Raw genomic sequence first — 14684 nt, 5'->3', positions numbered from 1 at the left:
GGAACGTGAGTCGTCTAGTGAAAAATCTAAGCTACCTCGGCAAGAAGCAAAGTAAAGTACTTTTAACAAGGAAAATCCAAGGCGTAGTAAACGTCAAAGGATAACTACTTCCCTTGAACTAGATTTTCTGGCATTCTTGTTGGAAAATGAGCCTCAAATTCAAGGAAGCAATGTCTTCCTCGGATGTACAATATTGGAAAGAGGCAGTCAATAGTGAGATAGAATCCATATTAAGTAATCATACTTAGAAATTGGTTGATCTTCCTCCAGGAAATAAACCTTTGGGTTCTAAGTGAATTTTCAAAAGAAAAATGAATGTTGATGGTACTACTGACAAATATTAAGAAAAATTAGTTGTTAAAGGGTTTATACAACGAGAAGGTCTCGATTACTTTGACACATACTCATCGATAACGAGTATTACATCTATCCAGGTGTTAATAATGTTAGCTACCGTGCATGGCCTTCAAATGTATCAGATGGATGTGAACACAGCCTTCTTAAATGGAGAATTGGAGGAAGAAATTTATATAGAAAAGCCAGAAGGGTTAGTCATTCCCGAAAAAGAAAAGAAGGTGTGTCGACTCATTAAGTCACTTTACAGACTAACCAAGCACCAAAACAATGGCTTGCAAAATTTAACCTAACAATGTTGTCAAATGATTTCAAGATCAAAGAGTGTGAAAAATGTGTTTACATTAAGAATACTCCAATCAAATAGTCATTGTATATTTATATGTGGATGATATGTTGATAATGAGTAACGATATTGCTAACATAAATGCTACTAAGCGCATGCTTAGTAGTAAGTTTGATATGAAAGACTTAGGAGTTGTCCATTTAATTTTGGGAATGAAGATCCTTAAGACTTCTCAAGGTCTAACTTTGTATCAGTCTCATTATATTAATATGGTACTTGAAAAGTTCAAATATATGGACTTTAAAGTTGCAAGAACGACAATTGATTTAAACCATACTCTTGTAAAGAACAAAGGTCAAAACAAGTCTCAATTGAAATATGCTCGAGTGTTGGAAAGTTTGATGTACATTATGAATTGTACACGACCTGATATAGCTTGTGCGATAAGTAAGCTTAGTCGATATTAAAGCAATCCCGACCAAGCTCATTGGATAGCAATGAAACGATTTTGTGGTATTTGAAATATACCCCAAGACTATGCATTGCATTACAATAATTATCCCGCAGCTATTGAGGGATATAATGATGCAAATTGGATCACCGAATCAACAAAATCAAAATCCACAAGTGTATACGTTTAAACTATTGATGGAGGAACAGTGTCTTGGAAGTCTTCCAAACAGACATGTATCACTTGATCTACAATGGAGTCTTAGTTTATAGCTTTAAACAAGGCCAGTGAAGAAGTTGAATGGCTCCGAAATTTTTTGGAAGATATTCCATTTGGCCCAAAAATTTGGCACTTATATGCATACATTGCGATAGTCAAGCGGCAATACAAAGGGCTGGAAGCGTTATGTATAATGGGTAATTTGGTAAGATACGACGAAGACATAATACAATTAGACAACTACTCTCTAGTGGAATTATCGCAATTGACTATGTAAAGTCAAAAGATAATATATCGGATCTGCTTACAAAAGGCCTAACCAGAGAGGCGGTTAAGAAGTCATCAAAAGGAATGGGACTATGGCCGAGGACAAGTCACTGTGGTGGTAACTCTACCTAGAAGACCAGAGATCCCAAGATCTAGGTTCAAGGAGATCAAACAAATTCATTAGTGACGGTTCAATATTGTTAAATAAAATTTTGGTCCATTCTCATGATGAAGACAATGTTCAGTACCAAGGATATAACACGTTTAGGAATCACCTATGTAAGTGTGAAGTGTAAGCCGCTTCAATGAGAATTTTGTAAGGTCAGTTCTCTACGCACTTATGAAATCAGGCAGTGTTTATGGCTGAAACGAACGCAACAATGAGAAATAAATACGGTTAAAAGTTGATTGTGTCACGTATGATTGTCTAGGTATACACCAAAGTTTTACGGTTCAAAGATATCAAATCTACCGATTGATCGAGTATATTCGATATATGTTCATTATGGAAAGTTCAAAGGAAAACCTACTTATCCAGATGCAATTAATCCTCACTTGCAAATCATACAACTTTTTCATGCATGTTTTTTCAGATAGCCATTCCCCATTCATATGGGGGATTGTTGGGTTTTATTAATTAAAACAAAAAGGTGTGAATGTAAAATGGTGGGGAAAATAGAGGAAAATAAAATTTTGAATTAGTCCCTTTAACAAAGGAACTTTGTCCCTCATTGGATAGAAAGAGAAAAACTCTTTGTGCTTATATATGGAAGCACTTCTTCTAGCTCTTAAAGAGTTGAGAAATGTAACGACCCGACCGGCCGTTTTGAGCTCTAGAGCATCGTTCAGCAGTCTGAGGCCATGAGCAGCTTCATTTCAGGTATTGTGACTTGTGCGCATGGTCGGAATTGAAATTCAGGAAGATCGGAGTTAAATTTAAATGAAAATTCTCATTTCAGAAGCCTTAAGTTGGAGAAAATGGTTAAGATTGGAATTTTGAGCAAACAACCTCATAATCAAGATCTGAAGGTTCCAGCAAGTTCGTATGATGATTTCGGACTTGGGCGTATGCCCGGATCGGGTTTTGGATGACCCGGGAGCGTTTTGGCGCCTATTGTGGAAGTTGGCATATTGGAAGAAATTTCATAAGTTTGGTTTGAAGTGCATTTCAGTGTTATCAATATCCATTTGGAATTTCGAGACTGGGAGTAGCTCTGTATGGTGATTCTGGAGTTGGGAGCGCGATCGGAAGTGAATTCGGAGGTCCGTAGGTCATTTTGAAGCCATTTGGCTAAAGATAGAAATTTGAAGGTTTTTGAGAAGTTTGACCGGAAGTGTACTTTTTGATATCGGGGTCGAAATCCAATTCCGGAAGTTGGAGTAGGTCCGTAATGTAAAATATGACTTGTGTGCAAAATTTGAGGTCAATCGGACGTGATTTGATAGGTTTAAACGTTGGAAATAGAAGTTGGAAATTTCAAGGTTCATAAAGCTTGGATTGGAGGTCGAATGATGATTTTAGCATTGTTTGATGCAATTTGAGGCCTCGAGCAAGTCCTTAATGTGTTATGGGACTGTTTGGTATGATTGGTTTGGGTCCCGGGGGCCTCGGGTGGATTCCGGATGGTTAACAGATCAAATTTGAAAGTTGAAGAAAAGGCTGAAGGATGTTGCTTTTGTCATAACCGCATCTGCGGTTCTTGGACCGCAGATGCAGCCAGGCCTTCGCAGAAGCGGCCAAGGGCAGGCCTAGGGGAAACCGCAGAAGCGGTCATGAAACCGCAGAAGCGGTTCCACTTAAGCGAAAATTAGACCGCAGAAGCGGTCCAGCCAAATTTTGCCAGAACCGTAGAAGCGGCCCAAAACCGCAAAAGCGGTATCCGCAGAAGCGGAAATGGAACCGCAGAAGCGGAAATGGATGGAGGCAGAGAGCTTACTTTAAATCGGGGTTTTGGTTCATTTCACCCATTTTCTCATGGCTTGGGGCGATTTTGGAGAGCTTCCAAGGGGGGGATTTTGTCATCTATGTTAAGGTAAGTTACTCCTACTCGTTTCCAAGTTAAATACAAGATTATATCATGGAATTAGGCATGAAAAATTGTGGGAAAAATTGGGATTTTCGGAAGAAAACCTAGAACTTGATAAATTGGATTTTACCACGAATTTGAGCATGAAATTAGGAGTAAATTATATATTTGAGCTAGTAAAGCTATGGGTAGTGTATATCTTCGAGAAATTTCGAAATCCGGGCACGTGGGCCCGAGGGCATTTTGGTCATTTCACTAAGCGGAGTTGGGGATTTGTATAATTTGAATTGTTAACAAGTATTCGAGTATATTCTCATTAGTTTGCCGTTATTTGGCTAGTTTCGGAACATTTGGCAACGATTCGAGTCGTCGGGAAGGCTTGGAGGCCGTTTATGGATCTTCGGAGCGAGGTGAGTCTCCTTTCTAATCTTGTGCGGGGGAATTTACCCCATAGGTGAGTTAATTGGTCATGTGCTCCTATTTGTGTGGGGCTACGTACGCACGAGGTGACGAGAGTCCGTGCGTAGCTAATATTATGCTATTGTCAGGGTAGTCTAGGACCCAAAAGCATGCTATACTTGGAATATTTGTAATCTTATGGACAGCCGAATTGCTTAAACCACATCAAAATAGTAAATGAATTTCCAACAAGATCTAAACCTCACTTTCTTAATTGTTAAAAGAGAATTTGTTCTTCCTTGAATAATTGCCCCATGTTGGCTTCTTAACTGAATTTCTTTGTGTGTTTATTTTGGAACGGGCCGAACGCCTCGGTAGATCAAATAGATGCATCTATAGGCGCGCCGTCGACCCTCGGCAAGTGCACAGTTTATTTCTGTTGGATCGGACCGTCACCTCGGCATGACTGCGCATGATATATATATATTGTTTGTTGTCTGCGACTTTTAAATGTTGATATTGCCTTTCATGGATTGATATAACTGATAAGATGATTAAAAGAAATCCTCAAAAATCCTTGATTTGTTGAGAAGGTGCTACCTGTTTCCTTGCTTTATGAGATATAAATGCTAGATAAATCCATGTTATCCTCACACCTTCACCATGTTATTATTGGACCTCTAGTAAGTGTCGAAGTTGACCATCTCGTCTTTACTTCTTCAGGATTAGGCGGGATACTCATTGAGTACACGTTGATTACGTACTCATACTACACTTCTGTGCATTTTTGTTGCACAGGTATATGTATCTCTAGCAGCCTACTAGGCGTAGTAGCGCGGATGATTCTGGGACTAGGTGAGCTGCATCGATCGAGGCGACCGCAGCTAGTGTAGTTCCTTTTAGCATTTTTATTATTTATTCCCTGTCCACTGTATTTCGGACAGATGTTGTATTTTATTTACCTTATCAGTAGTCGCTCGTGCACTTGTGACACCGGGTTCTGGGATGGTTTTCGAAAGATTTGTACTAATCATTTATTATTTAATTTGAATTGAAGTAGAGATTGTTTTAATTATGAAAAATGAAAGGAAAAATCCTAGATTTTCAAAGGTATTAAAGGAGAATTTAATTGATGATTTAGTTGGCTTGCCTGACAGAGGTATCCGGCGCCACCACGACCCTTAGTGGATTTTGGGTCGTGACAAGAAGAGAAACAAGCCTCGCGCTGTCGTTGTCCCTCATTAGAGTTGGATTAGGATTTGGATTTGATCAATTGATATGATTGATTGATAATTTTTTGGACCAAATTTATTTTCCCTTTCCATCATTAAATATTTCCTTTCCTAATATTTTTGCGCGAAAAATAATATGGAATTTTGCAGCATTATTTTCCAATGGTCAAATACGCGACCAAATATTCCGTTTAACATAATTTCAAACTTTTTGTTAAATAGACACCTTATCAACGAACATGCACCTTTTCACCTGTTGGAACTCAACATTGTTGGCTATAAATAGAGAGGCTCGTGTCACGTCCTTAGTAATTAACTAAGTACACGTGTGGCACTTGACAACTCGCTTACGATCTGGCACAACTTGCTCACGTTCTTGCTATGACAAGTCAGCCTTACTACACTCAAGATCACTAAGGAAATGCTAGAAATAACACAAGAGAATTGCTAAAGGAAGCTTTGTATTAGAGAGAACTTGAATTGTTTGCTTGATGAATTACAAATGAATGCCCCTTTATATACTAGTCTCCTAGGGGCTAGTGTGTAATATTAATTGTTACACAATTCCTTAATATTTATAAGATAAGGGCTTTATCTAGAATTTTTCACAAGCCTAGAAGATTCCAAGGACATTCCTAGAAAATCCATAAGGATCTAGGGTCTTCCTAAGGAAATATCCATACTTCTCTACAATCTTCTTACAAATGCTAGCATTCCTCTTATGTAAGCTTCCACATGGCATTAATGTATGCCAAAATGGCGCTTATGTGGCATGATGATGTGTCGGGTTATTAACCCCCCCCCCCCACCTAATATTTCAACGACCGCGGTGCAATGCTGCTGCATAAACTCTCAGATCTTATCTTTGAATTGCCACAAATCTTCATATCGTTCCCATGTGGCCTCCTCCGGTGATTGCCCTTTCCAATGGACGAGGAACATAGCGGTGGCTTTTTGCCCTTGTTTTCGCGTGGCTTGGTAATCCATAATAGCCTCAATCTCCCGATCATGCGAGGCGGTGATAATCATAGGTTCTCGACTTGATTGACCCCTACTCGGATCATCATTATCTTCAGATATGGCTTAAGCATGATGGCATGGAAGACATAGTAGATCTTAAGATACGATGGCATGTCAAGCTTGTATGACATCTTGGAGACGATCTTAAATGGCCCCTCATACTTGCGAATTAGATTCTAATGCAGGCCCCGTAGTGCCTTGAACTGTCTTGGTTTAAACTTCACCATGACCATGTACCCAACTATATAGTCTGTGGGACGACGCTTACGGTCGCAAACTTCTTCATCTTCTTAGTTACCTATCCAAGTAGGACTTAGCATTGTCAAGCTGCTCCTCCCATCCTTTGGCCATATGATAAGCCCCCAAACTCTTTCCCTCGAACGTAGCTGGTAATGAATGTGGAGTTTGTGGTTGTTGGCATGTGGCTAGCTCAAATGGTGTCCGCTTCATGGACTCACTCCGCTGCAAGTTATAAGAGAATTGGGCGATGTGTAGGAGACTTGCCCAATCTTTCTGATGCGCACTTACATAATGCCTCAAGTAGCATTCTAGTAAAGCATTGACCCGTTCCATTTGTCCATCTGTCTGTGGGAGGAAACTAGTGGAAAAGTGAAGTTCCATGTCAAGTATGTTGAATAACTCTCTTCAAAAGTTCCCAGTAAAACGAGGGTCTCGATTACTGATAATATGCCTTAGTAAGCCCCAATACTTCACCATGTTCTTAAAGAATAGCTTGGCGGCTTCCTTGGAAGTGCAACCTGGTGAGGAGGGCATGAAGGTGGCATATTTAGATAATTTATCCATGACCACCATAATAGTACCATAACCGTCCGACTTCGGTAGGCAATTGATAAATTCCATAGTCACGCTCCCTTATGGACGATCTGCAACTGATAGTGGCTCCAAAACTCCTCCGGGTTGTTGTTGCTCAACGTTGTCCTATTGACAGACAAGACAAGTCTGCACATAACACTCTATGTCATCTCGCATGTATGGCCAATAGTAGACTGACTCAACCAAGGCCCTAATGTGACGTTGGCCTGGATGACCAGCCCACATTGTGTCATGACTCCCTCTTATGATCTGTCGTCTAATGTCTCCAAACTTAGGCACATAGACTCGCCGACCTGTGGTAACCAGTAGGTCGTCTTCGATCCAAAAATGTCTCGTATTGCCCTGGTTGGCTAACCCGATAAGCTGTTTGGTTGTTGGATCATGCTGCATGCATTTTTTATAGCCTCACAAATGTCCCATCTTGTTGAAGTGATTGCAGCAAGCTCGGCTTTCCGGCTCAAGGCATCGGCTACAACGCTACCTTTGCCCGGCTTGTACTCTAGCACATAACCAAACTCAGCTAAGAAATCCTGCCACCTAGCCTGTTTTGGTGTGAGCTTCTTCTGTGTTTGAAAGTAGCTAGTAGCCACATTGTCGGTCTTGACCACGAATCTCGACCCGAGCAAATAATGTCGCCATGTACGAAAGCAATGCATAATGGCAGTCATTTCCTTCTCTTGCAGCGTGTAATGCCGCTCCGTATCATTTAACTTGTGGCTCTTAAATACTATGGGATGCTAATCCTGCATTAGGGAACCCCCAATGGCGAAGTCTGAGGCATATGTGTGCACCTCAAATGTCTTAGCAAAGTCAAGTAATGCCAAGACTGGCTCCTCTATTACAGATGCTTTAAGGCCTTCAAATGCCTTTTGACAATGCTCTGTCCAAACCCATGGCTTGTTCTTCTTTAGCAACTCAGTCAATGGCGTGGCCTTGGCTGAGTAGCCACTAATGAACCGACGATAGTAGTTAACAAGGACAAGGAAGGATCTCAACTCAGTTACCTTTGTAGGTGCCTCCCACTCTTGGATAGCACGTACCTTAGCCTCGTCTTATGCGTAGCTCGTCATTGATAATGACATGGCCCAAGAAGTGCACCTTTGATTGTGCAAACTCAAATTTCTCCCTCTTGATGTATAGCTCATTCTCTCGCAAGAATTAGAAATCCTTTTTTAGGTGCTCTATGTGCTCCTCCAAGGTGTTGTTGTATATGACTATGTCGTTTAGGTAGACTACCACGAACTGATCAAGGTAGGGATGGAAAATCTTGTTCATAAGAGTGAAAAATGTGGCTGGTGCATTTGTTAAGACGAAGGGCATCACCAACCACTCAAAGGCTCCATATCTCATCACATATGTTGTCTTTGGCTCATCCCCTTCTGCAATGCAAACCTGGTAGCAGCCCTTTCAAAGGTCCACCTTGGTAAAGTACTTGGATTGCCCAAGTCTATCTAATAAGTCAGCAATGAGCGGGATCAGGTACTTATTTTTCACTGTGACCTTATTAAGTGCTTGGTAGTCTATGCACAAACGCAATGATCTATCCTTCTTCTTCTAGAACAATACTGGTGCTAAAAGGTCCCTTTGATGGGAGAATGTGACCAACATCTAGCATCTCTTTCAATTTTTTCCTGAGCTTCTCTAGCTCGGGTTGTGCCATACGATATGGGGCAAATGCGGATGGCTTAGACCCTAGCTCCAACTCAATCTTGTCCACCTCTCGCCTAGGCGGCAAGTGCTTAGGCAACTCCTCGGGCATGACATATTTATTTTCCTCAAGCAACTTCTCTATGTAAGGCGACACTATCTCTTGAAAATTCTTGTCTTCCTCTAGACTTGCAATGGTTGCCACGAACATCGGCTCCCCCTTCTTGATCCCCTTGACAACCTGCATAGCTAAGAGTTATGCTTGGACCTGTCCGTGTGGCATAGTCACTGTAGGTACCATGCAAGCTCTTTCTTGATCCATAACTAAGAGACATTGGAGGTAGGGGTCGATTAAAGTATGAAAATGTCTAAAGAACTCTTGCCCCAGTATGATCTCAAAGATATCCATAACGGTTACGGTAAAGTTTGTCATACCTTTCCAAGCTCTCAATTCGACACCAACTCTATTAGCTACCCTACGAGCATTCTGTACCTTGGCATTCAAGGTCTTGACGTGAGAGTCGGTTGGAGAAAGCTTCAATTCTAGTCTCTTTGCGGCAGCCTCAGTCACAAAATTATGAGTTGCTCCAGTATCCACCATTGCACGAGCGGGCTTGTTGTTGATGGTGAGATCCACATACCGATAGCCATTCTCGGTAGGTTGGATAGCTTGATTTTTGACAACACCACATAATCTGATCATACCCAACTGTGCGGTTCCCGGACTCTCTCCTTGTGGCTGCTCCTTCTGTTCAAGGACTATGGCACTGAGGCTCTTGAGGTCAGGATAATTCCTAAAACCGTGTGGCCTTCCACATATATAGCAGCCCTTCTTCTCGGCATGTGCCTTCTTCTCAGCATAGCCCCGACGGCCACTCAACTTTTTGGAATCTTGAGTTTTGGAGTATTATTATTGTATCTCCTTGCCTTTGCCACGGTCTCCCCCGCCTTTGACATAGCTAACCTTTAACTCATTGACTTTGCTTTTGCCGTGCTTATCATGCCTGAAATCCATCAATGATTCAGCCTCCACTATGGTTTAGTCTATATCCGCAACTTGCCGACATTGTAACTCCTGTTTAGCCCAATTTTGCAACATGTCCATGAAGTGGAACAACAAGTTATCATTGGTCAAGTTGGGAATTTGAAGCATAAGGGTAGTGAACTGCTTGACATAGTCACGTATGCTCTTTGTTTGCTTCAACTCCTTGAGCTTGCGCCTTGCCTCGTACAAGACATTGTTTGGAAAGAACTGTCGCTTGAACTCGGCTTTGAACTGATCCCACGTGCTAATAGTAGATAGACCTTTATCCACGCCGACCATCTTCCTTCTCCACCATAGCATTGCAGTCTATGAGAGGTACAACCCGACAGTGTTGATCTTGGCCTCGTCATCCCTCACTTTTCCGTGCCTGAAGTAGTTCTTCAAGTGCCAAAGGAAGTTTTCCATTTCTTGTGCATCACGAACTCTTTTGAACACCTAGAGTTTGGGAGCCTCGATCTTGGCCCCCCTCGTCATTACAACATTGCTAGCTGCCTCGGTCATGCCAGCATTGACATACTCCTCGAATGAATCTTATCTTTGCCTTCGTAGCATCGATATTACTCAAATCCTCCATGAGTCTGCACTCTAAGACAGTGATGGTTTTCCTTAGTTCCATCTCGGTCTCTGTACCTCCCTCCAAGTCATTTTGGATACTCTCAATTTTTTCAAGATTGTGCCCCTCAAGAACGCTAAGGGTGCATTCCATATTCCCCACCCGTTGGCCAAAGATCTCCACGACATCCATCCCCGACTTCATCTTCAGCACCCATTCTTTGCCGAGCGAGACGTCCTCTGACAGGACCTCCACTTCATCCTCGCTTGCCTCAGTGGCAAATGGTTCTTGGGATGTAAGCCTTTCGTTTGACACAACCTTGGTTAGCACCTCCTGGCTCTTATTGGTGGCATTCCTCTTTTTGCTACGGCCGCTCTTGCCAGCAGCATCTTGGATGACATTGGCTTGGGTGTTGGCAATGTTAATTTCTCCGACGTTCGCCATTCCCTTAGTTTCAACCTTTGCTCTGATACCACATTGTCACATCCTTAGTAATTAACTAAGTACATGTGTGGCACTTGACAACTCGCTCAGGATCTTGCACAACTTGCTCACGTTCTTGCTATGCCAAGTCAGCCTTATTACACTCAAGATCACTAAGAGAATGCTAGAAAGAACACAAGAGAATTGCTAAAGGAAGCTTTGTATTAGAGAGAACTTGAGTTGTTTGCTTGATGAATTACAAATGAATGCCTCCTTTATATACTAGTCTCCTAGGGGTTAATGTGTAAATATTAATTGTTACACAAGTCCTTAATATTTACAAGATAAATGCTTTCTCTAGAATTTTCTACAAGCCTAGAAGATTCCAAGGATTTTCCTAGCAAATCCATAAGGATCTAGGGTCTTCCTAAGGAAATATCCATACTTCTCTAGAATCTTCTCACAAATGCTAGCCTTCCTATTATGTAAGCTTTCACATGGCATTAATATACGCCAAAATGGCGCCTATATGGCATGATGACGTGGCGGGTCATCACACTCAGCCTCAATTTTTCACGACCGAATCTGAGAATCTCTCCCCTCTATCTTCTGCATTCTTCAGTGTTTTTCAAAGCAAAAACATAAGCATTTTGTGTGATTAGCTCCACCATTTGAGTTCGCCGAAGTTCTGTGATTTGAAGTGCCACTATCACAGAATAGTTATTCCGTTCTATCCTGGGAGGAATTAGTCCGAAACATTGGGCAACCGTGAGGGGATTAAATTCCTTAAGGATACACAAGAAACTTGTGGGCTCGAAATTTTCTGTTTTTGTTTTCTTAAAATATCGTCTTCTGATTTTCTGGTTTTGAATACATAATTCAAACAAAAACTAGCTCTTCGATATGCAAAAGAAATCTTGTGACAAGGAAAAATTATTGTAGAAATGACACCGGATAGTCACTCTAAAGGGCATCTATTTAAGAATTAGCCAATGCATCCTGAATTTTACTTTTTCGATTTAATTTTTCATGACACAAATGCGTTGAATTATCCTAAAATTAAAAAATTGTAATCCTAAGAATGACCGTTTGTGTACTCCCCCAAAATTGATCCACCAAATAGAAGACATTTTCATTGGATTCTCAACTTTGGGTTTCAACTGTTTGTACTTGAATCCAATTGAAGGACCATCAACCAACGCATCCCATTTTCTCCCTGTCTTTTCCTAAATCCTTTCTGTGGGAAATACATCATCATCCTCACTCCTTTTTATTTTTATATTTTTTTTCATTTCTTATAGTTCCATGATCAATGAAGGCATGAACCATCTCACCCTTTTCAGTTTGCTTATTACGACCCTTTGCTCCTCTAATTAATTTGATGACTAATGAAATTGACTTCTTCTTATTCTTCGTATTGTTGTTGTGATGTTATTGTACGTTTTACTAGTCCAAATAAAGATCATCCACGCAAAACTAATAGGAGTATATTAAACAGATAGTTCTGCTGAAATTGTACTATCATCTTTGTCAAGTCAGAGAATGAAGAAGAGCAAATGGTAACCCCAAATTCAATTTATTATAAAAAGAATAAAATTTTGTCATCCCCTTGTTGTCCTGTGTGAATGTGACTGTGTCCGCTAATTCTCTCATCTCTTCCCAATTGGAATAAACAAAATGATAGTCTTTATTTTTAACATTGAGAAAAACAGGGAAAAAGATGAATGTTCTCCAAAAAGTTTTATTCAAGTCCATTACTCCATTATTTCTTTTCTTTTATGTACCAAAAATATTATTTCTTTCTTTTCATTTCCGCAAGTGAGAGTCGAAATTGGATTAGCAGAAAAATCAATAATCAGATTCACGAGACTAAAAATGCAATGGGATTACATCATCAGAAAAAATAATTGTCTGAAGAAAAAGTCTACTACGAAATCCAGTAGCAGCGACATTGCCAATTTTTCTATACAAACGCTAAAAACTAATCGAAATTTTCCCCAAGGGTAAAAGATTAGAATAACGCTAAGAATGCACTGGACCTGGACTCACGGTCACGGGGCTCGGAGGGCTCAATGTTGGAGGCGGAGGTAACGAAACCGCAGGCGGCGGAGGCGGCGAGGAAACAATTGTAGCTGCAGGCGGTGGCGCTAAATTAGGAGTTTCAGGGGTAGGAATATCTGTAGGGGGTGGTGGGAATAAGCTAGGATTTGGATTATTAGGCTGTGAAGGGTTGGGAATTGGCAATGGTGAGATTGGGTTATTGCTATTACCATTGGTGGAGGTGGGTGGTGTTGTTGGGGTAGGGGGGAAAACAATGGGGCTCTGGTACTGATTTTGGTCACAAGAATCACCGGAACATCTGTTACCTTTCTGACTGTGATGCTTAAGTAATCCAAATCCCAAGATAAGGCCAGTAACAACTAGAACAGTGAAAATGAAGATGAAGATCTTAGTTGCTTTCCCCACATAACACATCTTTTTGGCCAAGGAAATGATGAGTGATTGAGTAGTTGTATATATTATTATGGGCTAAGCTAGGCTGTTAGTATTATTTCTTGTTACTGCTTTTGGTATCTGTTTGGCAGGTGGAACAGAGAGGGTCTGTTCCTTTGGCTTTTTTCACTTTTTGTATTTTGTCATACTACTCTTCTCTTTCTTTTCTTTCTTGTCATGGTTGTTTTGGAAGTTGGGACTGAAGTGGAATATGTTTGACTGAGCACATTTGGGTCTTGGGGGGTGCAGGAAATGGGTAGGGATGGAGGCGAAGATGGGGATTTTGAGGTTTCGTTATTTAGTGATTGGGTGAGTAGAAAAGGTAGCAGTTTAGCATGTGATACCAATTAAGGGAGAAAGAAACCATTATTTAATGTGGTTTAACTAAGGTTTGTTTTGCCTCTTACCTTCTATTAATTGGCTGTTAGCCACTACAACTGCAAGGTTGGACTGGTTGCTAAGACGAAGTAAATCTTAATCACCTGCTACCTCCGATCCACTTTAAATGAATTTTTTAATTTGTTCACAAATTAAAAAATTCATCTTTTATTATTACTTAATAATTAAATTGATCATATTAATTCTTAAATTGCTCATTGCGAATATAACAAACTATTCCTAGGCTCTTTACCCAAGAACAACTTAGAAAAGAAAAAAATAATTCCTTCTTGATTATTGAAAAAATTAAATATTGTGGAAAAAAATAAATAAGGGCAAAAAATCACTCAAATGGAAACACTTAAAATGAAGCTTCTGATCCGACCTAATTGAAAATGTGTCACATAACTTCCTCAAACTTTCACAATTGCAGTCCCCAACCCTCAAATAGAAAGAAAAAACGCAATTGACGGACACATTATTCAACCAATCCTATAGGCTCTACCCCTATTTCAAGCCCCCAACCCCTAGGGAGCGACCATACCGGGCATACTATCTATAACAGGCCAACGTTTTCATTCTCATTTCTTTTTTATCTCTAGAAATCTACACTTACCTAGTAAACAACTTCTAATATCTCTAACCTTAACTTTTAGATAATTTACAGAGGAATACATAAGACCAATTGTTGAGATTCAAACCCTTAGGGTTCGTTTGGTTGCCGGTTAGATTTATGCTTATACATATATTAGTTATTCAGGTATTAGTTATACAAGAATAAGTAATGCAGAGATTAGTTATGCAGGGATAAGTTATGCAAAGTTGAGTTATGTTGGGATTAGTTATGCATGGATTAGTTATACGGGGATTAGTTATACGGTAGTTATATAAGGATTAGTAATATAAATGTAATGTGAATGTTATTTATTATTAGCTTACTTTATTTTATTAAAATTGTTAGTATAGTTTAAATATATTTTCTTTTAAAAAAAAAAAACAAGTTTGAATAAAGGGCATTCTTGTCATTTTGTATTTTAATACAAGTATTACTAATAC

General features: G+C 40.1%; 1 protein-coding gene across 1 annotated transcript; it reads right to left on the bottom strand.

The window, feature by feature from the left end:
• LOC109230083 (chitin-binding lectin 1) lies at positions 12780–13232 on the bottom strand. Its single transcript, XM_019395614.1, has one exon. It carries the CDS (start codon positions 13230–13232, stop codon positions 12780–12782), a length of 453 nt encoding a protein of 150 aa, XP_019251159.1.

The sequence above is a fragment of the Nicotiana attenuata genome, chromosome 7, assembly GCF_001879085.1.
Source record: "Nicotiana attenuata strain UT chromosome 7, NIATTr2, whole genome shotgun sequence".
NCBI classification, from domain to species: Eukaryota; Viridiplantae; Streptophyta; class Magnoliopsida; order Solanales; family Solanaceae; genus Nicotiana; species Nicotiana attenuata.
This window is presented reverse-complemented; position numbering and strand designations above follow the sequence as displayed.

Bases quoted from the DNA above. Each gene is read 5' to 3' on its own strand.
- LOC109230083 (XM_019395614.1), bottom strand. From the start codon at position 13,232: ATGTGTTATGTGGGGAAAGCAACTAAGATCTTCATCTTCATTTTCACT.